Source organism: Lepidochelys kempii, chromosome 9 (genome assembly GCF_965140265.1).
Source record: "Lepidochelys kempii isolate rLepKem1 chromosome 9, rLepKem1.hap2, whole genome shotgun sequence".
Classification (NCBI taxonomy): domain Eukaryota; kingdom Metazoa; phylum Chordata; order Testudines; family Cheloniidae; genus Lepidochelys; species Lepidochelys kempii.
This window is the reverse complement of record NC_133264.1, coordinates 85,228,802-85,252,001: the sequence shown is the minus strand read 5'-3', so window position 1 is coordinate 85,252,001 and position 23,200 is coordinate 85,228,802. Positions and strand designations below refer to the sequence as shown.

General features: G+C 45.6%; 1 protein-coding gene across 3 annotated transcripts in view; it reads right to left on the bottom strand.

Moving 5' to 3' along the window:
* COL4A6 (collagen type IV alpha 6 chain) overlaps nucleotides 1-23,200 on the bottom strand; it is a 192,053-nt gene that overhangs the window by 19,566 nt on the left and 149,287 nt on the right. For 2 of the 3 annotated variants that reach the window (XM_073361233.1, XM_073361232.1), the window contains exons 23-30: nucleotides 22,401-22,580; nucleotides 19,299-19,482; nucleotides 18,006-18,059; nucleotides 13,593-13,664; nucleotides 13,010-13,117; nucleotides 10,349-10,570; nucleotides 9,952-10,113; nucleotides 5,697-5,867 (exon numbers count right to left, since the gene is read on the bottom strand). In XM_073361233.1, the coding sequence (XP_073217334.1) occupies nucleotides 5,697-5,867; nucleotides 9,952-10,113; nucleotides 10,349-10,570; nucleotides 13,010-13,117; nucleotides 13,593-13,664; nucleotides 18,006-18,059; nucleotides 19,299-19,482; nucleotides 22,401-22,580 (1,153 nt within the window). The remainder of the gene's footprint in view (nucleotides 1-5,696; nucleotides 5,868-9,951; nucleotides 10,114-10,348; nucleotides 10,571-13,009; nucleotides 13,118-13,592; nucleotides 13,665-18,005; nucleotides 18,060-19,298; nucleotides 19,483-22,400; nucleotides 22,581-23,200) is intronic. The other variant, XM_073361234.1, reaches the window with a different exon arrangement.

The following is a 23,200-nucleotide window of genomic DNA, read 5'->3' as shown; positions in this document are numbered from 1 at the left end:
GCTCTCAGGTGGAGGAGGTAGTCCAGAATAAGCTGGATAGGGGCGGTCAGTGGAGAGACACTGTGGTCTGCCGCCCATCTAGAAAAACGGGACCACTTCACCAAATAAGCGTGGCGAGTGGAAGGCCATCTACTTTCAAGGAGGATACGCTGAACCTGTTCTGAGCACATCCTCTCCTTTCCACCTAACCACTGAGCAGCCACGCCATGAGGTGAAGCGCTGCTAGGTTGGGATGGAGGAGGCAGCCCTGGTCCTGAGAGAGCAGGTCCAGGTGGAGCGGCAACGGCCACAGCAGAGCTACCGCCAGGCCCGTGAGGGTCCCGTACCAATGTTGCCTAGGCCATCAGGAGGACTCGGGCCTTGTCCAGCTTTATCTTCTCCAGGACCCTGCTGATTAGAGGGAACAGGGAGAAGGCATAGAGAAGCCGGCCTGACCAGGACAGGATAAAGGCATCGGAGATAGCGCCCATCTCCAGGCCCCCCCGGAGCAGAACCGGGGACATCCCTATTCTGCCAAGTTGCGAATAGGTCCACCTTGGGAGTTCCCCACCTTCGGAAGAGCTGGTGGGCCACTTCCAGGTGGAGGGACCACTTGTGTTGCGAGGAAAAGTTCCTGCTCAAGCGATCCGCTCTCTTGTTCCAGGAGCCCGGTAGGTGGAAGGCCTTCAGGTGGATGTCGTGGGCTACACAGAAGTCCCACATCCTGAGGGCTTCGTGGCACAGGGCAGAGGATCGGGCCCCGCTTTGCCTGTTAATATAGAACATCGAGGCCATGTTGTCTGTGAGGACCCTGACTACCTTGCCCTCTAGGTGCGAGCAAAAGGCCATACATGCCAGCCGCACTGCCCTGAGTTCCTTGACGTTTATATGTAGGGTCAGGTCTTGGGCCGACCACAGGCCTTGGGTCTGAAAGTTCCCGACATGGGCCCCCAACCCAGGTCCGATGCGTCGGACACCAGCTCCAACGATGGAGCCCTGTCCCTGAACGGGACCCCTTGGAGCATGTTGTTTGGAGCGGACCACCACCGTAGGGAGGTGATCACAGAGTCCAGCATGGTGAGGACTTTGTCCATCCTGTCCATGGCCTGGGAGAACTTCGAGGCCAACCAGAGTTGGAGAGGCCTCATCCTGAGTCTGGCATGACGAACCATGCACATGCATGCCAACATGTGACCCAAGAGCTGCAGGCAAACCCTGGCTGTTGTCACTGGGAACTTTGAAACCGAGTCAATGAGACCTTTCAGGGTCTCAAATCTGTCTGGCAGGAGAGAGGCTGTGGCCGATGCTGCGTCCAGGAGCGCCCCGATAAACTCTGTGCATTGGACCGGGACTAACGTGGATTTGGTGCTGTTTACTAACAGGTCCAAGGCGATGCATGTGGACAGTAGAAGTGCCATGTGATCCCGCACCTGCAACCGGGAGGTGCCCTTGACCAGCCAATCGTCCAGAGAGGGAAAAATCTGGACCCCACCCTGCGCCGTCTGAGGTAGGCTGCTACCACCGTCATGCATTTTGTAAATACCCTGGGGGCAGTGGACAGACCAAATGGGAGGACAGTGAATTGGTAATGATTCTGTCCCACCACAAAATGGAGGACGCGCCTGTGCCCCTCAAATATGTGGATGTGGAAGTATGTGTCTTGCAGATCGAGGGCAGCATACCAGTCCCCGGGATCCAGGGAGGGATGATGGAGGCCAGGGAAACCATGGGGAACTTGAGTTTCACCATGTTCTGGTTCAGACCTTGCAGGTCCAGGATGGGTCTGAGCCCCCTTTGGCCTTCGGGATAAGGAAGTATCAGGAGTAATACCCCTTGCCCATGAACGCCTCTGCTGCTCCTAGTCCTAGGAGCTGCCCCACCTCCTGCTCAAGCAGCGCCTCATGTGAGGGGTCCTCCAATAGGGACCGGGGTGGAGGGTGGTTGGGCAGGGAGGAAGTAAACTGGAGGGTGTAACCACGGGAGACGGTGTTGAGGACCCATCGATCTGAGGTTAGCCGCGACCATCCTGAGAGGAAAGCACGCAACCATTTGGAGAAGGGGAGCTTTACTTGAGGCTGGATCCCTGATGAGGACGGGCGGGGTGACCCCGAGTGGCCCATCAAAAGTGCCTTTCCCCCGCCTGCTTGCCTTTAGAGGAGCCAGGCTGGGGGGCCAGCTGAGACTGCCTCTGAGGGCATCTCTTATAGTCCTGCTGCTTCTTGTGTGTGGCCTCATACTTCGGGAGGGCGGCCTGGGCGGAAGCCTGCTGTGGCTTGAACGTAGGTCTTCCCAGAGCCGGTACATATAGGCCCAGAGTCTGGAGAGTCATGCAGGAGTCTTTCATGCCGTGCAGCCTTGTATCTGTCTCCTCCGCAAACAGGGCTTTCCCATCAAATGGGAGATCCTGCAAGGAGGACTATGCCTCACTGGAAAGCCCAGAGAGCAGGAGCCATGACGCCCATCTCATGGACACCGCGGAGGCCATGGATCATGTGGCCGTATCTGCAACATCCGAGGCTGCCTGTAGGGATGCCCTAGCGGCTGCTGCCCCCTCCTCCACTAGCGCCTTGAACTGCTTTCTATCGTGCTCTTGGAGGGAGTCCTCAAACTTGAGCAGGGAGCCCCACAGACTGAATTCGTACCGGCTCAGGAGAGCCTGATGATTTGCCACTCGCAACGGGAAGCTCGAAGACGAATAAATTTTCCTTCCGAAAGAGTCCAGTCTCCGAGAGTCTTTATTCTTTGGGGTTGGGGCTGGTTGACCCTGCCGTTCCCTGTGGTTGACCGACTTGACCACCAGGGAGTTGGGCGCTGGGTAGGTATACAAGTACTCATGCCCTTTGGTGGGTACAAAGTACTTGCGTTCTGCCTTCTTCGAGATAGGGGCCAAAGGAGCTGGTGTCTGTCACAGGGCATTTGAAATTTTAGCCACCCCTTCACGGAGAGGCAAGGCCACCCTACCCGGTGTCAACAAGGAAAGCATGTTAAACAGGGAGTCTGAGGGCCCTGGAGGTGGAGACATGCTGCCACCCTCTTTAAGAGTTCTTGATGGGCCCTGAAGTCCTCCTGTGGGGCGGAGCCACTACTGCCTCCTCCAGGTAGGGCGAGGAGGCCGGTGCGGTGCTCTGGGTATCGGCCGGCACCAGAGGGTCCACCACCTGGTTGGACTCCAGGAATGGTGCCGAGGATGCGCGTCCCACCGACTCCTTCCAAGGGGGTCCGGAGAGGGAGGCCGATGGTGCTTCCAAAGCTCCGGCCACTGAGCGAGCCCCCACCGGGGCCTGCACTGGAGGCCACGGTGCCCACTGGTACCATTGGGCCAGCCATGACGCTCGGTGCCACTGCACCTGCTGTGGCACCAGCAGGGCCGGCTGTTCGGCTTGGCTGGCCTGGCCCATCGAAGCACGGCTACGAATGGAGGCCGGGCTGGCGTACGGTCTGCTGTTGCCTCTGGCCCAGGAGGAACGGCGGAGCCGGGATCGACATCAGCCACGGGACCGCGATCTCGACGTGGAGAACCAGTACCGAGGGTAGCAGCTGCTCCACGAATGGCCTCGATGGGCGGACCCGCGATGGCGAGACGCGAGATGCTGGCGATTGACACCCAGGGCTGCAATGTCTTGGCGGAGACTTGGAGCGGGAGTCTGAGTGGGAACGGCGTCGACGACCATGCCGTGACCAGCTGCGATATCCCCTCCGAGACGAGGACTGTTGGCGGCGCCTGCCGTGGTCCCATCAATAATCGCTCCTTGAGGACGAGCGGTGCCTAGAGTCCTGGCCAGCCGGAACCCAGCCAGACAGTCTGGTCGGCGTCGAGGGCGATCCACCGGACTCTGCGCCGAGCAGTCGCTGGGTGGTGAATGGCGTCAGGAACGTTTCCTTGACCAAGACCGAGCCGGAGGTGACTGCGGAGATCCCAGCGGTGGCTTGCCTCTGGAGTGTGAGGCGGACATTGGCGGCGCTCCTGGCACCGGCATGGACATAACATCCCAGGCCGCCTGGAGGGCTTCAGGTGTGGAAGGCATCCAGACACCCGAAGAGGCCTGTTCCGAAGGGGCCAGGCTACTCCACTCAACATGAGTCAGAGGCCTGGGGCCCGGTGGGGAGCGAGAACTGCTGGACATGGGTCTAGCCTCTGTCCCAGATTTTCCTCGGTGCCGCTGAGAAGAAGGAGTCTTCCTGGCCCTCTTGGCATGCCCCATGAATGGGGAGCGGTGCCGAATGGTTGATGAAACTGGAGGGTTGCCACATACCGATGCCGTGGTGCCGGATACCAGTTTGGAGCAGCGTGCCGGAGTCGGGGTCAGCGCCAATGCCATCAGGATGGCCTGGAGCCTAATGTCCCTTTCTCTTTTGGTCCGAGGCTTAAACGACTTGCAAATCTTGCACCTTTCGCTGACATGGGTTTCTCCCAAACAGCGCAAACAGTCTGCGTGCAGGTCATTTCTCGGCATAGAACACCTACAAGAGCCACACGACTTAAACCCCAGGGCGCAGGGCATGCCCCGGCCCGGGCTCGTTGACTGACTAACCAGCTAACTAACTACAGGTACTAACACTGAACAAACGAACAGAACTGGGGATCGAGCTACGGCAAAGCTGGAACAGAGTAGTTCCGTCGCACCTTCACTGGTGGCAAGAAGGAACTGAGGGTGGGGGAGAGTGCAGCTCCCCTTATACCGTGCCAGGCAGGCACCACTCCAGGGGCTGCAGGGGGCGCTCCCCCCCTACGGGTACTGCTAGGGGAAAAACTTCCGACACCAGTGAACGTGGCGAGCACGCACACCTATTGTGGAATAGACATGAGCAATCACTCGAAGAAGAACCTATAGCAGTGTCGACTCTAAATGGCTGTTTTAAGTTTTACTTCCCTGCCAGTTTGTGCTTCGTTTTCTCTTCCGTACGACGTTTCCCAAACTCTTCATTCTCTCACCACCTATAATTTCCCCCACTCACAATCCCACACTGACTTTTCTGATTCTATCCATATGGACTCAGGATCATCTCTTGGCCAGATCTGGGGCTCCCATGTGGAATTACAATGTCTGACTGCTCACCTAAGACACTGCTTCCTACTGAGTGAGGGAAAATCTCACCACATCCATCCCCAATGTAGCTCTGTCTTCCCCACCAAGGGGTCACCTGTCTCCCCAGAGAGAATGACAGAGACAGTCAAGAACGTGCCACTCTCCCATTAGGCTGTGATCAGATTAAAAAAAAGTACTGGGTGACTGGCACCTTAAATAATTTTTATCTTTGAAGACAAATGGTGATACAACATGCAACACATTGGTATTCCTGAAATCATTTCTCCATTATCTATTTCTGATATTTCTGTTGTATCAACTTACCTCAGTATACTTTACACATTAAGTAAAAAATCACTTCAGAAGGGTTAACTTCTTCAATGTGAATATTAAATGCTATTATAGATGCCCTTTGCTAACAATGACCCCAACTTGGATAGTGGTTTCTGTGTGGTGGACCCTAGGAACTGAACCGATATATCCTTTGGCAGGGTCCAATGCAGCTTTTAATTACTAACCCAATCTGCAGTCACATCAGCAATCTAGCAGTGAAATGAATGCATCTGAACACAGGTTCCCTGTAACTTTCCATCTCTCCCAACAAGTCGGGTCTAAAATCATCATTCGTGTTACTTTAGCTGTGCATCTGAATCCAGCCCCATATGACCATTTCCTAATTTATACACTTACCTTTTGCTCCAAAGAAACCTGGACGTCCATCTTTACCCAAAGGCCCAGGTGACCCTGGGAATCCTCTGTCCCCAGGTGATCCTGGAAAACCTTCTAGACCTGGGAAGCCTTTCATACCAGCAGGGCCTGGTGGACCTGCATCACCAGTTGGTCCTTTGACTCCAGGAAGTCCTGAATCAATACAAGCAAACTCAATAGCTTTTGTCATATAAGCTTCTGGACAGTTTGGTGAACTGTTCTGCACGTTCTTTAAATGTAGCATTGCTTTTAATATGAGAGCTGGACCTCAAAATGATGGCACATGCAGCCTTCTAGCAGGCAGAGTGTTTAGATAGGCAAAAACATTAGTCATCCAGCAATCAGAGACCTGCCTACGTCACTTCAAAACCAGTAACAGGGAGACTTTTTGAATTATTCTCCTCCCCCACTTTGTCAGCCATTAAAGTGCAGAGCAGCAGCAGGTCTCACCTTTTAACTTCAAGGCAGAAAACCAGAACATGGAATAAGGAGCATCAATAATGCTAACTTCCACATCACCTGGGTCAACCAAAGGGGTCAACTGAAGAGTGGCCTGTTCATTCTGCTATTAAGGTGCTACTTCTTAAAAGTTAGATCAGTTAGTAGTTAAAGGAATAGGCTGCTGAATGTGTTACGATAAAAGCATCTCCAGGATTAACGTTGTTGAAACATTTGTGCACAATTCAGTCTCTGCATATGTCAGAATGTTTCTGGCTGCACCTTGGAAAACATTTATTTCAGAAAAAAACAAACAAGGTAAAGGCCTAAACCATTGAAAAAGGGAATGCTCAGCTACAGCGTTAAAAAGAAAAAAAATCAGGTAGCTTCTGAGAAACGTCACATAAAGCGGAAATATCAGATGGGTGAGCTTTGCAGAACCCTGGATTTTAGCATTTAAAGCTACAACCTGTTTTTTTAAACATAAAATGCAATATCTGCTTAATTAAAGAAGAGAAAGACAACGTGTGCTTGAAGTCTAAGAATATTAAAGACTTTTCCCCATGGCCTTTGTTCTTTGTTACCATCTGAGCATACTCGGTGCAATGATTCTTTGCTCTCTGGTACGGTTAAAATAAGGGGTGCAACCTATAGTCAAAGCAATTCTTGTAGCATTTTAAAAGCTAGGTAGTTAGTTCATGACCTTTTATGCTACAGTGGATTTTCTCACCTTGACAGCCTGTGTGAAGAACACATAACCAAACAGTGTGACATCAAAAATGGAGAGTTGATGGTAAACGGAATAGAAAAATGGTGAAGGAAAAACAGAAATACGTGAACAGAAAGCACAAGGGCACTAAAGAAATTAATGACTCAGAAAGAATACTGCAGCAAAACCTTAGTCACTTAAAGTTTATCATCCACCAATTAGTGGGTTTAAAAAATTAATTAAAGGCAGGGGAGTCGTCATGCAAACTACCAAGAATATAAAACTATACAGAAGAAAAAGCCTCCCCCAACTTAAAAAACAATACTTTTTGGTGTCCACTTTATAATGCTAATCTCAGAGGCAACTCTGAGATTAGTGTTTAAGAACACAAGAATGGGCATACTAGGTCAGACCAAGGGTCCATCTAGCCCAGTATCCTGTCTTCTGACAATGGCCAGTTGTCAGATGCTTCAGACCTATCCTCCATGAACAGATCTAATTCTTTTTTAAAGCCAGTTATACTTTTGGCCTTCACATCTTCCCCTGGCAATGAGTTACAGAGGCTGACTGTGTGTTGTGTGAAGAAGTACGTCCTTTTGTTTTAAACCTGCTGCCTATTTCTTTGCGTGACCCCTAGTTCTTGTGTTATGTGAAAGGGTAAATATTCACTTTCTCCACACCAGGCACGCTTTCATAGATCTCTATCATAACCTGCCTTTGGTAGTCTCTTTTCTAAAATTAACAGTTCCAGTCTTTTTAATCTCTACTCATTTGGAAGCTGTTCCATGCCCCTAATCCTTTTTGTTGCCCTCTGCACTTTTTCCAATTCTAATATACTATTTTTGAGATGGGGCAACCTAAACTGCACACAGGATTCCAGGTGTGGGGATACCATGGATTTATATAGTGGCATTATTATATTTTCTGTTTTATCATCTTTCCTAATGGTTCCTAACATTCTGTTAGTTTTTTTGACTGACACTGAACACACAGCAGTTATTTTCAGAGAACTCTCCACTATGACTTGAGTGGTAGCAGCTAATTTAGATCCCACCATTTTGTACTCCTGTTCTTTTTGCAGATACAGACTAACACGGCTGCTACTCTGAAACCTGCCATTTTGTATGTATAGCTGGGATTATATTTTCCATTATCCATTACTTTGCACTTAACAACACTGAATTTCATGTGCCATTTTGATGCCCAGTCACCCTTTGTACCTCTTCGTAGTCAGATTTGCACTTAACTATCTTGATCAATTTTGTATCATCTACAAATTTTGACACCTTACTGTTTACCCCTTTTCCAGATCATTTATGCATATATTATACAGCACAGGTCCCAGCACAGATCCTTAGGGATCCCGCTACTTACCACTTTTCACTGTGAAAACTGATAAATTTATCCCTAGCCTTTGTTTCCTATCTTTTAACCAGTTACTGATACGTGAAAGGAACTTCCCTCTTATCCCATGACTGCTTACTTTTCTTAAGAGCCTTTGGTGAGGGACCCTGCCAAAGGTTTTGGGGAAGATCAAGAATACTATATCCACTGGATCCCCCTTGTTCTCATGCTCTCTGACACCCTCAAAAAATTCTAATACATTGGTAAGGCATGATTTCCCTTTACAAAAGTCGTGTTCACTCTTCCTCAACATATTGTGTTCATCTGTGTGTTTGGTAATTCTGTTCTTTACTATAGTTTTAATCAATTTGTCTGGTACTGAAGTTAGGCTTAATGGCCTGTAATTGCCTGGGTCACCTACGGAGACTTTTTTAAAAACAGGCATTTCATTAGCTATCCTCTAGTCATCTGGTACAGAGTCTAATTTACACGATAGGTTACGTACCACAGTTAGTAGTTCTGCAATTTCATATTTGAGTTCCTTCAGAACTCTTGGGTAAATACCATCTGATCCTGGTGACCTATTACAGTTAAACTGATCAATTTTTCCAAAACCACCTCTACTGATGCCTCACTCTGATACAGTTCTTCAGATCTTTCAACTAAAAAGAATGGCTCAGGTGTGAGGATTTCCCCCACATCCTCTGCAGTGAAGACCTATGCAAAAGAATTCATATAGCTTCTCTGCAACAGCCTTCTCTTTCTTACATGCTCCTTTAGCACCTTGATTGTCTCCTGATTGTTTGGCAGGCTTCCTGCTTCTGATATACTTAAAAAACATTTCCTGTTAGTTTTTGTGTCTTTTGCTATTTGCTCTTCCAAGTCTTCTCTGGACTGTCTAATTATACTTTTACCTTTGACTTACCAGAGTTTATACTCTTTTCTATTTTCCTTAGTAGAATTTGACTTTTAATTTTTAAAGGATTTTTTTGCCTCTAATCACCTTCTTTTACTCTGTTTGCCATTGTGGCATTTTTTTGGTCCTGTTACTTTTTTTTATTTGGGGTATAACTTTAGTTTATTTCTCTCCTCAAATAGTTCTCCAGCTTTGTCGTTCTGCAAACCACTGTGTAAGAGACAGATGTTCTCACAGACCATTATGTTCTACTAAACATCTGGTCTCTCCTTTGCTTGATTGTCATAATGTTGCATATTGTGCTACCAGGAAAGACCCTGTGTAGCGCAACTCAAAAGCCACTATTCTACTCAGAGTCCCTTGGGCCCATGAAGGGAGGGGGAATCAAGATGGTCTTCCACTGTCTCAGGGGATGAAGAAGATACGTATAGTTGTGCCAAGAAGCCCAGCAATTTTCAGCCCATCCAGTTAATAGGATTTTGCCCTCTGACAAGGGTCACTTTTCTAACAATTTGTTATGTATTTGAAATTAAAGCATGAACATTGAGATTCATCATTCATCCAGCAAATATGCAATAATAAAGTAATTTAAAAACTGGTATTTTTAAGATACTTCATTCTATCTTCTCCTCTGATGGCTTATAGCACAATAACATCATTTCTGGCTGCGAGGAGCCCGAGGCCCAAATTCTGTGATCAGATACACACATCCAGCCCCACTGGGTAGCAACCTCAGGTTAACTCCTAGCAAACAGCAAATCTATTCTAAATCTTATTTAACATCCTGGTGTTTGGTTAAGCCACTCAGCCTCATTGGAGACACTACATACCTGGTGATCCTGAGAAGCCAACTGCTCCCCTGGGACCTGGTTCTCCTTTAATGCCAAACGGACCTCCAGGACCAGGAGGTCCTCGCAATCCATCAATACCTGGGAGCCCTGGATTACCCCGTTCACCTTTAAAACCCGGTAAGCCAGGCCTTCCATCAACACCTGAGAGTGAGAGGTGGGATGTTACTTCACAGGTGAGAATAAAGTTACCTGCTTTTAAAACTTCTATAAATCATCTCAGAATTACACTAGATGCTCAGGGAAACTTAGTAAATATGGAACTACAAACAGCTCAGAGGAACTGATGAACTGGCCTCAAAAAGATACTAGAAAGTAACATTTTTTCTGAAAGATAAACAGCTCCAGATTCCAGAAAACCAGCAGCAAGGGTGCTCACCCTTCTGTCCAGGAAATCCAGGTTCTCCAACAAGTCCTTTATCTCCTGGGAATCCAAGTCTGCCACGCTCACCCAGGGCTCCTCTTTCAGCACCAAACACTTCACCAGGAGCTCCTTTTGCCCCTGACAAGCCAGGAGTTCCCATCTTTCCAGGGAAACCATCTGTTCCATCAAGTCCTGGAAGCCCTTGTGGTCCCTGATCTCCACGAGGCCCAGGAAAGCCTTAAAGAAAAATCCAGCCAATAATACACAGCAGAAAATACACAGCAGGAGGGAAACAATATCCATATGAATTAAAATGTCTAACAAATGCACTTTTTTGTTTCATACAGAAAAAATTAGTTTTGAAAACAGAAATATTTTTTGGTTTTGAATGTTTAATAAAGGGGTGGAAAAGGACAAAAAGAAGGGAAACTAAATGGAAGACCTTTGGTTTTCTAAACAAGTTCTTTTCATCTTAAACGAAATGAAGATTTTAGAGCATTTTGAAGTTATAAATGCACACACACTAGCGATCTCTACTGCTTTACAAGTACTGGTTTTACCAGATGGATGTATTGCCTACAACAAAGGCATTACTTTCAGTCTGACTACAACCATCAGAGTCTGTAAACTGTGTCTCACTAGTAAGGGCAAGTCACAAATGTTGCAGCTGCACTTGTTCACCAAGTCCATCTCACTCTATCCTACACTCTATCCTAGTGCCTCATGTGTGGCTATCACCCAAAAGCCCTAGCGTTCCCAAGGAGAGCATTTGGCACGATGGGGTAGATGATTCAGGAGTCCTAGAACACACTGGTACAACAAAGGTTGGAAAGCATGGTGTGCGGAAGTGCTGAAAGGACACCATCAAGAGTGTTGCTAAACTGCTGCAAGGACAAAACAACTGAGCATTTTCATGTCAGCAACAGTGTTCACTCTAATTTTTCCCACCCATGTATGGAATTAATTTTGTTATGTGCACCAATATCATGGTATTGGTGCACATAACAAAATTCATGTGCTGGGGGTGGAATCGAGGGGTTCAGAATGTGGGAGGGAGACTCAAGGATGGGGCAGAGGATTGGAGTGCAAGGGGTGGTGCGGGCTCTGGGGTGGGGCCAAGGATGAGTGGTTTGGGGTTATGGAGGGGAAAGAGGACTTCCCCCAGATCTCTCTCCCTGCAGCAGCACCTGGGCTGGGGGGAGGAAAGGTGCCTCTCCCCCGGCCACGGCAAATCCGTGCTGGGGCCGGCGGGGAGAGGCACCTCTCCCTAGCACGGCAGGTCCATGCTGGGGCCGGCGGGGAGAAGCACCTCTCCCTAGCACGGCAGGTCCATGCTGGGGCCGGCGGGGAGAGGCACCTCTCCCTAGCACGGCAGGTCCATGCTGGGGCCGGCGGGGAGAGGCACCTCTCCCTAGCACGGCAGGTCCATGCTGGGGCCGGTGGGGAGAGGCATCTCTCCCTAGCACGGCAGGTCCATGCTGGGGAAGAGGCATCTCTCCCCATTGCAGCCCTGAGCCCCTGCATGGGGTTTAATACGCAGTGTGCGGCCGCGCAACTTAGAGGGAATTAAGGTCAGCAATGCCTCTGCAATGATTTCTTCATTTAGGCCAGGTGTCCTCAGGGACAAACAGACAGAAGGAAAACACACTTTAAAAATCCTCCCTCCTTTTTCTGCTGTTCTGCATGGCGTATTACTCTGTATGTTTGACTACAAACATCACAAAAATCACAGAACGTAAAAAGAGTTTCAAATGTTATATGCTGATTATCACACCCATAGCCACACCACCAAGTGACTGGGGTAGCCATGCAGATGCCACACCCATTTTACACTAAAAATCAGTGGTTTCCAAACTGTATCCCATAGAACACTTGGGCTCAATGGTCACATGGTTGCTGGCTCTCCTCCTTAGTCGTAGCTGCTACATCACATTAAGAACATAAGAACAGCAATACTTGGTCAGACCAAAGGTCCATCTAGCCCAGTATCATGTCTTCCGACAGTGGCCAATGCCAGGTACTTCAGAGGGAATGAACAGAACAGGTAATCAACAAGTGATCCACCCCATCACCCATTCCCAGCTTCTGGCAAACAGAGGCTAGGGACACCATCCCTGCCCATCCTGGCTAATAGCCATTGATGTACCTATCCTCCATGAATTTATCTAGTTCTTTTTTGAACCCTGTTATAGTCTTGGCCTTCACAACATCCTCTGGCAAAGAGTTCCACAGGTTGACTGTGCATTGTGTGAAGAAACACTTCCTTTTGTTTGTTTTAAACCTGCTGCCTATTAATTTCATTTGGTGACCCTAGTTTTTGTGTTATGAGAAGGAGTAAAGAACACTTCCTTATTTACTTTCTCCACGCCAGTCATGATTTTATAGACCTCCATCATATCTCCCCCCGCGTCATCTCTTTTCCAAACTGAAAAGCCCCAGTCTTATTAATCTCTCCTCATAAAATATGAAAGGCAGCTAAAAACACATTCAATACTTCTCCAATATTATTTTCCCATGTAGCAATGGCTCTAAAATAACAACGATTATCACTAGGATGGGGAGCGGTCTGGGTGCTCATGAATAGAAGAGGACGGGTAAAGAGTTTGAGAGCCCCACTGATAAAATATGGTACATTAAACAGACAATCTAAAGTTCCATAACTAACTCCTTTCTTACCCGGTGCTCCTGGCAATGCCATTGATCCTGGAATACCTGGTTGTCCTTTTGATCCACGTAATCCAGGTTGACCTGGAATGCCTGGAAACCCCGGTCTGCCCTTGGGACCTGAGGATTAAAAAAATTCAATTCAGGATGGGAGACACAAGCATATTCTTGTGAGGTGGGATTAGATATTTCATGCAAAGCTAACCACAAAATGCCCAACTACCGTACTAATTTAAACTAGTCAATGCCACCCCAAGACTGTGTTCATCTCATCAACTGAATAAACACAGAGGGACAAGTGTTTTGTCTGGAGGAGCTGCATGGAAGGGCAAAAGTTCTCTACACCCCTCATTAACAATGACTTCCACAATTCTGAATAGGAGCTGCACACATATATATATAGACAGCACAACTGTCAGTAGGAATCAAACCCAGCACTTCCAGGAAGCAAACACAAGCCCCACCCACCTGAGCTACAGGAGTAACTATTATTTAACTGTGATTAAGCAGCAGGATATCTCCTCACTGGAGGGAGACTCATCACAAACAATAAGCCAGTGTATTACATAGAGTATTTAAAAGTCAATCTCCATACCTGGACGTCCTGGTATGCCTGGAGGCCCAGGGGCACCAAACCCTCCAGGAACTACACAGGGCAAGGTGATCCCTAGAAAAAGAAATACGCTGAAACTGCACCTGGCTCCCTTGTAGTTAGCTGGTTATGATGAGAACATTGAATGTCCAGACTAAATTATGTGCAATGATGAGTGAACCTATGCACTGCAAATCACTACATGTAATGCACATTCATATCTGCCACAGGGTAACAAAATCTAATGCCTTGTGGGACGGTTATGGCTAACGTTGTTGATGTTCTAAGTTTACTGACGTTAAACTAAAGAGAGGAAGTGTGGGCTAGTGGCTAGAGCACAAGACTGCGAGTTCAATTTATTTTCTAATCCCAGCCCTGACTGTGACTCACTGTGTGACCGGGTTTGTGTCCCCACCTGTAAAATGGTGATGAGAACTGAAAACAAGAACATAAGAACTGCTATTTATTATTTGTATTATGGTAACACTCAAGAGCCCCAGTCAAGGATCAGGGCTGCACTGTGCTTAGCACTGTAAAAACAGATTGAAAAGACAGTCCCAGCCTCAAGGAGTGTACAGTCTAAGTACTGAGTCAGCTTACACTGGGGGAGCTAGTGGGTGCCCAGAACTTTTGAAAACTCAAGTAATTTATTCAATGACAAAAATCAATGTAGGAAGCAAAATTTAGGCACTCATTTTTAAAAATCTTGGCCCTTCTTGACTGTCCCCATGTTTGTGCTTTCTGCTGGGTCCTTCCACAGGTTTACACTAGAGTTTTGTGTGTGCACGAGTGTATTTGTTTTTAATTCTGCTTTTTCTCCTACCGATTCTTCTATAGTCTATCAGTCTGAAAAGTAACCACACGGCTTAGTTGTTAGTGTACGAGCAGCAAATAGGAATCAGTGGTTGTACAGCTCATTGTGTTCCTTCTATGAGAAACGAAAGTATCTAACTTATCAGTGGGATGAGGTCTGAGTGGCATTATCAGAGCCATCAGACTATCAAATTTATTTGATAAATCTCTTACGTCTGCAATGTTCACCTTTGTCAGACTCTGGCAATTTGACACACCATGGATACAGTAGTGCTGAAAACACATGACTGCTGACATTACTAACTAGGGAGTCCAATCCTGCGGTCCCTTTATATTAAGAAATAGATCCCACTTTCTTCAATAGGCATTTGGTTAAGTAAAAGGACTGCAGGGTTAGGGCCTACACTATTAGAGCAGGCTTGGCCTAAAAACTCCTAGAATAAATTAACCTCCTAAAAACAAAATCCTAAAGGATTAAAAATATATATTTTATCTGAATTAATGTCACATCAGGACTGATCCTTAGAGTTAGGTTAAGACCATATTTTTGAGGGGGAGGAAGGGGGACTTTATTCCTGCCCCTCCCCTTTTGGAGTCTTTCTATACAAAAAGTTAAATAGCTAGTTACTCCACTGATTACTAATACTGGGCCATTAAAATCTGGTGCAATTTTTTCTGCAGGTTCAGTGATTAACCAATCAGCAATTGTGGATTAGCTGCTTCTTGTTTTTTAGAACTAATTCTGCAAGAGCTTGCCACCCAATTCCCACTCCCAACCTGATATTCCAGCCCAACACATGGGCTGCATCACCAGGCAAGGCACTCCAATCTCGGCTGCATTTCTGCTGCTGTCAGACGTAATGAGTGGACCAGGAAAAGTAAGTCTAGATCTTTTACTGACAGTGGGATAGTGTGAGCTTAAGACTTCATTTTGTAAATGACACTTTCAAATAATGGCAATTCTCAGATGGCTTCTGAGTTTTAGCAATAAAAGACACTGAGATAAAATCATTCCTGGTGTCAATCCAATGAAGACAATAGAGTTATACCAGAGATAATCAATATGGCTCACTTCTTCTGATTTTAATCAACAGCAGGAATAGGGAACCCATGGGGGATGAGGCAATGGCCAAATGAAAGATCAAATGACATAAGAGGTCTTTTTTATTGATGGGCTAAGAAGGTGGTGTATGGATTCCATTTAGTTTGGGGCTGAATCAGAGCTAGGGTTAGGATTCAATCAATGGCATCAAAACCTTGTGGGCTGTTCTCAAGAGATTCCAGTAAAACTCGCAAAGGTCTTGTGAGAGCAGCTTATCTCATGAGAGTTCCAGACTGGGTAACCCTTTTCCACTCCCCACCTCTAGATTCTACCCCCAACTCCAAATTCAATGATTTTGTGATTCTGACTCATGTGATCACAAGATGGGGCTAGCGGGGGAGAGGAGAGAAATGACCCAAATCACAAATTCTAGTTAATCAGGGCTGCTGGCAGCCTTAACCTCAGCTAATGAGATATGAAGCTGAAGGTGCAGGAGCCGGGGTGGGGGGGAGGAGGGGGAAAGGGGAAGGGGTGTGTGGAGGTGGGGAAGAAAACCCCCTAGGGCTCTAATGTACTTGTGTTTTGACACTGCTGTGCAAGTACTAGAAGAAACAACAGGAGATGTTCTGCTTTTATACTGGAAGACCAAAGGTCAGTGTTCAAGTTCATTACTTTTACCTTGATGAGGGGCATTAGTTGATAACAGAATGAATTTCTAAGTGACTAACCCCCTGAATAACACACATACAAAACTTTGCAACAACACTTGCATACTGATTCTGTCTTAAAACCAACCACTGCTCTTTCTAGATGGTACCACAGCTCAGCTTTAAATCCTGCATTTTAGACTTAAAGCAAGGAGCATTAAAATAGATAAATACAATAAAACATTCACCAGTCTAATTTATGTTCAGAGGTAGAGAGATGTGAGAAACAAGTTCTTAGCTTTCAGAATGTTAACGTTCAGTTTGCTGCCTACCTATAGGTACATTTATAGGAGATTACTTTAACTGTTCAGAGGGTAGCAACATTTAAAGATGTGATTTCTTTGCTCAGATCCTGGCATTCTGCATTCCTGAGCCTGACACTGAATGTTTTAAAATCCATCTCCGATAATCCCTCCACAATCACAGCATTGTGTAGAATGCCATTTTTCAAAAAGGGGATGTCCAATCCATCAACCAGCTTAGAGAGGGCAGTTTAATTAACATTTTTATATTCAAACATATTTTTTTAAGAGCCTGCTTAAGTGAATGTCCAGAAAATGACACTATTCAATACTTTATGTAACTAGCCAGCACTAGAGTGGAAGCACAATGGGAATTGTATTTGTGGAGCAATTGAAGGGCAATGGTAATACGCTAAAGAAATGGTTTTCACATATTCCTGGGGCCTTGTAGCACAATGAAGTAACCAAGGCTTAGTGCCCACCAGCTACTTAATGTCCTATGTTCTTACAATACAGACAATGGCCTCCGAAGGCCAGGGGAACAAGTCAATTGTGAAAACATAGCGAGAGGCTGCTGGGAATTGCAACAATGGCATAAAATGGGTAATCCAATAGCACTTCTGAGCAATTTCATAATAGTGCTCGCTAACTGTGCAGAAGTATTGTTCTAACACTCTATCCACTGGTCACAGATATCAGTTGAAGGCAACTCAAGGAAAATCAGTGTGACTACTCACTTGAGTAGGAATTCAGCACATGCAAGAAGGTTTGCATGAACAGGTCCTAATACAGCATTTATTTTTTAAATGAGAATTTTAATCTGATCTACTGTAACTGCATTTTGTGCGGTCTTAGGCAAAATTCCTTGATGTTGCCTTTGGCAAGATAATTTCAGTAGGTCAATGTCTTTCTTTAAAATGTTCTCTGGTCTTCATCATAAAACCTTCCAATAAGTGCAGTGTAAACAGCAATTATTTCTTCTGACCAAGCAGATTTCTTTAATGTTAGATGAAGCTTAATACATCAAAAGTGTTTTTTAAGAAATGCAATGATTTCCAAGTATTAGAGAGATGGTTTTCTCACAGTTTTCTCACAAATATCTGTGCAGGTGTAAATTGAGCTGGCTAATGACTTATTCACACTCATTCACGTTCTCTGATTATAGATGCTCTTCTACAAAAAAAGCCATTCATTGTTAGCGAGGCTTTGATGTAACACTCACATAATGTGTTGACTTATGATGCATCCTATTTGATACCCAGTATTCATGAGACTGTGAATGTCAGTGCATGAAGCATATTCCCTCTAGTTATCTGATGATGCAATCTGGATTTAGCAGCCCTTGTAAGAGATGTTTTAATAAGCAACCTATATATACATACTATAGGTTAGCAGAGCTTTTAGCATTTAGCACATGACATGAGTCAGGAAAAGGCATATGTAGAAAGTTCCAATGGGATGCCAGTGTTGGCCATTATAAATCAGCCCATTACAACAACCAAATGCAACACCGGTGCTTTGTAACATGCCATTCTGGGTGTCTGTGCAATGATTTGAAGAATGGGGACTCTTCCCATTGCTATTCTTGCAACCACTAAGGCCTAGCTCTCACCTCCCTCTGTGTCTAAGACTCCTTTACCAACCTTCTCACCGCAGCAGCAGTCACCTATACCAGCCAAGCAAAGGAGCACAGGTTAAACCATGTCAGAAAACCCACACGATCGAAAGCAACTTTTTTTAACCAATAGGCCAAACATGCTCACAGACATTTTCCTTTGTGTACATTGTAGACATGTCTGGTTTCATCCTGAGAGTCAGAAGAATAACTGAATTCAGTTCAATGTCATTTGAGCAGTGACTAGGGTTTTGGGGAAAATATTATGTCTGTGAATATATTTAGTTGTATTACTAATAGTGCAAGCATTACAAATACAGAAAGTTAAATATACACGAACAAGGTGGAAAACAGAATAAAAAGCAGCAGCGGAAAAGGAAAGATATTGCTTTTGTTAAAATCCCCTTAATATGCCAGCTCTAAAATCTAGACATAGGGAATATTTATGTGCAATAGTTTGGTGGTGAAACCATTTTCCAGACTCTAGCATATCTGAAATATCACCTATAAAGCCCAGATTTACTGGATTCTTCACTTGTCATTAAGTGTACCTAGCTCTGTATGGTCATATCAACTCTATCAAACGAATACTACATCTGCCCTGCAACCGTTCTCAAGCTGCACGTGTCATGTCTGCTATTTTGGCTGACTCAGCAGGGACTGAACCGGGGAACTGCCAGAGCTAAAAGCATCAACTTCTTCAGCTTGAGCTAAAGAGCTCTGTAGCCAGGGTCTAGCAACTCATATCTTCTGTAAATTGGCACAGAGTGGAACTTGCAACACACTCATTAGTAACGTACCACCAGCTAAATATAGGCAGGACCTAGTGAAATCAGTCAAAGCTGATCCCGGTGTTTGGTTACCATGAAAAGATCCCAGTCACTGAGTCTTGCACATATTTTATTATATGTAGCTCTAATTTTTATGCCTTTCTTTATCTAAAGCTTTTTCATCTTAACCACTTCCCTAGCAGAAAATCACCTTAGGTTTGCTACTAGCTATAAAATTAGCTATTGTCAGTAGCCCCATCCTGCACCCCTTACTGGCATGAGTAGTCCACACTCTTGTAAGTAATCTCATTGATTTCAGCAGGATTATGTGGGTGAGTGAGGACTGCAGGATCAGGTCTGACCTGCCTATAGACTATCCACAAATAATTTAAAAATAGACATCTAGTTTACTGCTTTGAAAATACTAGGATCCCATTATGAAGTGGAATATTTCTTTGGTTGGCTGGTTTTTAGGGGCATTGCAGCTTTTCAAAATGACAGAAGTCCCTAACAAGCCTACCTGGAGGACCTGGAAGACCTGGTTGTCCTGGAAAACCATCCATTCCTGGGTCACCTGGAGGGCCGCGAACTCCACTAGGACCTGGGAAACCAATGCCAGGAAGACCGCTCTCCCCACGCCGGCCCTTGGAGCCAGGTAATCCTGGCAGGCCTTTTTCGCCTGGAAAGCCTAGTCCACCATCACCCTACATATAGCAAAGACAGTTACAGCTGAGAACCAAGAGAACCTGGAAAAATTGCACATTGCCACAGTTTTGACAAGTGTACCAAAATGTTGTTGGGTTTTGTGCTGCTCTAAGTGATTCTATTTGACACTGTGATGCTAGTGGAGAAGGCTCCAGCCTAAATTCTTAGCAGCAAGTTTCAAATGTGTTGGATTATGTGGGTGGATTGGACTATAAAGTGGGTAGAAAGTTGGCTAGATTGTCGGGCTCAACGGGTAGTGATCAATGGCTCCATGTCTAGTTGGCAGCCGGTGTCAAGTGGAGTGCCCCAAGGGTCGGTCCTGGGGCCGGTTTTGTTCAATATTTTCACAAACGATCTGGAGGATGGCGTGGATTGCACCCTCAGCAAATTTGCAGATGACACTAAACTGGGAGGAGAGGTAGATACGCTGGAGGGTAGGGATAGGATACAGAGGGACCTAGACAAATTGGAGGATTGGGCCAAAAGAAATCTGATGAGGTTCAACAAGGACAAGTGCAGAGTCCTGCACTTAGGACGGAAGAATCCAATGCACGGATACAGACTAGGGACCGAATGGCTCGGCAGCAGTTCTGCAGAAAAGGACCTAGGGGTTACAGTGGATGAGACGCTGGATATGAGTCAACAGTGTGCCCTTGTTGCCAAGAAGGCCAATGGCATTTTGGGATGTATAAGTGGGGCATTGCCAGCAGATCGAGGGACGTGGTCGTTCCCCTCTATTCGACACTGGTGAGGCCTCATCTGGAGTACTGTGTCCAGTTTTGGGCCCCACACTATAAGAAGGATGTGGAAAAATTGGAAAGAGTCCAGTGGAGGGCAACAAAAATGATTAGGGGACTGGAAGACATGAGTTATGAGGAGAGGCTGAGGGAACTGGGGATGTTTAGTCTGCAGAAGAGAAGAATGAGGGGGGATTTGATAGCTATTTTCAACTACCAGAAAGGGGGTTCCAAAGAGGATGGCTCTAGACTGTTCTCAGTGGTAGCAGATGACAGAACAAGGAGTAATGGTCTCAAGTTGCAGTGGGGAAGATTTAGGTTGGATATTAGGAAAAACTTTTTCACTAGGAGGGTGGTGAAACACTGGAATGCGTTACCTAAGGAGGTGGTGGAATCTCCTTCCTTAGAAGTTTTTAAGGTCAGGCTTGACAAAGCCCTGGCTGGGATGATTTAATTGGAGATCGGTCCTGCTTTGAGCAAGGGATTGGACTAGATGACCTCCTGAGGTCCCTTCCAACCCTGATATTCTATGATTCTATGGATAAAGTATATGGAAATCTTTTCAATTTAATGCTCACAATCTTTTCAGATGCAGGAAAATCTACTTAAACCACTGCATAATACATTATATTTGCCAAAATATAAATATTACACGTTTGCCTGTATCTTTCTGCTTAAAACGTTCACGGTCAGCTTTTTCTGTTTTAGTATACGACTCTTAAAATTTGGTAGATAGTATCTTTTGTTTTTAAAAAGAACAAATCTTAAAACGAAAGTAGTGCCTGTCGCTTGAGAATTCTCTCTCTCTCTCAGACTTTACCTATCTATCTATCTATCTATCCTTACCTATTTATCTATCTTATGATTGTGTAATCAGAGATGTGTTGAGGGGCTATTATTAATCTTGAAGGAGAGAGAAATTCCTGTTCAGACGGCAAGAGCCTTTGGAATAGATTTTCCTTAACAAAGTGTCCTGCTTAACACTGCTCAGCTGCACTAAGTGTAAATATTACAGTAATCATCCAGCTGGGCACTTCAAATTCCAACTCATATATGACTCCTGCTTTGCAATCTTAACTCTCTGGCTCCACTCATTCTCCCATGGGAGCAGTGCCTGAAAGATTTTGAAGACTAAGAAATTGACTTAATAAGTCAACTTAGAGCTCATGTGCCCTAGAGCTTACTGTTGTGTTAGCTGACCTGTGAAAACATTATTGCAGTCTGTAGTGTACACAACCCTTAACTGGCCGATTGAAGAGGACTATTATTAAATGCATTTCTGTTCCTTCTCTCCGCTATAGTTTATGATAGGTCATATTAGTTACCATGTGTTAAAAGAGGATTGCAAACTGTAGCAAAGACAAGTCCTTAGAAGAGAGCACAGAAATCTTTGTCTTTTAACTCGTAAAGGCAACCAAGAGCTGTCAGGATTTTGGGGCAGTTTACCCAAACCCTGGGCCAGACGAAGCACTGGAATTCTTATAGCACATTACTCTCGCTCTAGATTTGTCACCCTCTGAGTAAGAAGTGTGTGAGGGCCCTTTATTCTAATTGCTTTGACTTGTTCAAAACACCACCAGCTTGATGGAATGTTGTTAGCCTGTGCGATGCTGATGGTCACAAATGATGCTGTGGCATCATGCCAGTGTGGTTGAAGGGTTAGAGAAGATTCTGCTGCTGTGGGAAACCAAGCCCAGGATTTGTGAATTGCACTTTCCTTTATACATATATAAGCAGTGCTTGCCACCATCATTTATCCGTCTAATTAATTCCCTGCCATTGGAGGGGCCTCGGTACTTGGGTCTCTCTTGTCCTCTGCCTGTGGCACACAACAGTTTAGTTTCCTTAGGACTGAAATATTTTAGTCTAACTAAAATCACAGGATTCAATATAGGGGTATCCAAGTAAAATTTACACAGGAGATCAGTCTAGATGATCTAATGGTCCCTTCTGGCCTTAAACGTCATGAAACTATGAAATTTCTGTCTTGTTAGGATGACGTGAAATAAGAGTCTATCCACAGAGTGTCAGCTTATGAATACAAGGTACAGCTTTAGATCTCTGGACACTTAAAGCAGGTCTAATCGCGACTAACGATTCAGCCATTTTACTATCATTGTTCCTTCTTACAATTACAATTTTGAAGCACTCTTATTTTTGTTGCATAAGTATAAACTCACCGGAGGACCTAGCTGGCCTGGTAAACCTGGGAATCCATCTCTGCCAGGAGTTCCTGGGATGCCAGAAGGCCCTCTGGCTCCTGTTGCACCAGGATCCCCCCGGAGACCTCTGCCTCTTGCAAAAGATGGATCTCCTTTTTCTCCCTTACGGCCTGGAGAACCTGGTTGACCAGGTGAAGCCTGCAGGCAGAAAGAGAAAAAAGAGATATATGAACATGCATGGAAAGGCCTTCACTCCACAGAAAGTCTTCAAGAGCAGGAAAAAAATTAATGACAGATAAAATATTTACATAATAAATTAACAACAAATGCATAGAGCTCACTGAAGCTGACACGACTATTCTGAAACATTTAGAGGGGGATTTTCAAAAGTCCTCACAGATGGCCTACGCTCAGCATTTTGAAAATCTCACTCTTCTTTTTTTTAAAATAAAAGCTCAACTTAAAAATGGCATTACAGCAGCAGCTAGGGAAGAACTGCATCAGAGAGGCGCACTTACTGTTACTGCCACCAACATGTAAAGAGATCACCATTTTACTCTATCTTTTCTTCATCCAAATCCATTTCTCATTTCCATACCAACCTCTGGCCCAGAGAGAGCCCATAACCCAATACTCATTACTTCCCACTTGACTAGAGCTGTTTAGCCCTATGGTGACAAAAGGTCTCTGCTCTGACAAATGAGTTCTCAGAATCACTACCTTGCATTGGTGCATGCGGTGGTGTTGTAGGCATGCTGGTCTCAGGACAAAAGAGAGACACAGTGAGGGAGGTAATCTCTTTTACTGGCCCACTTTCA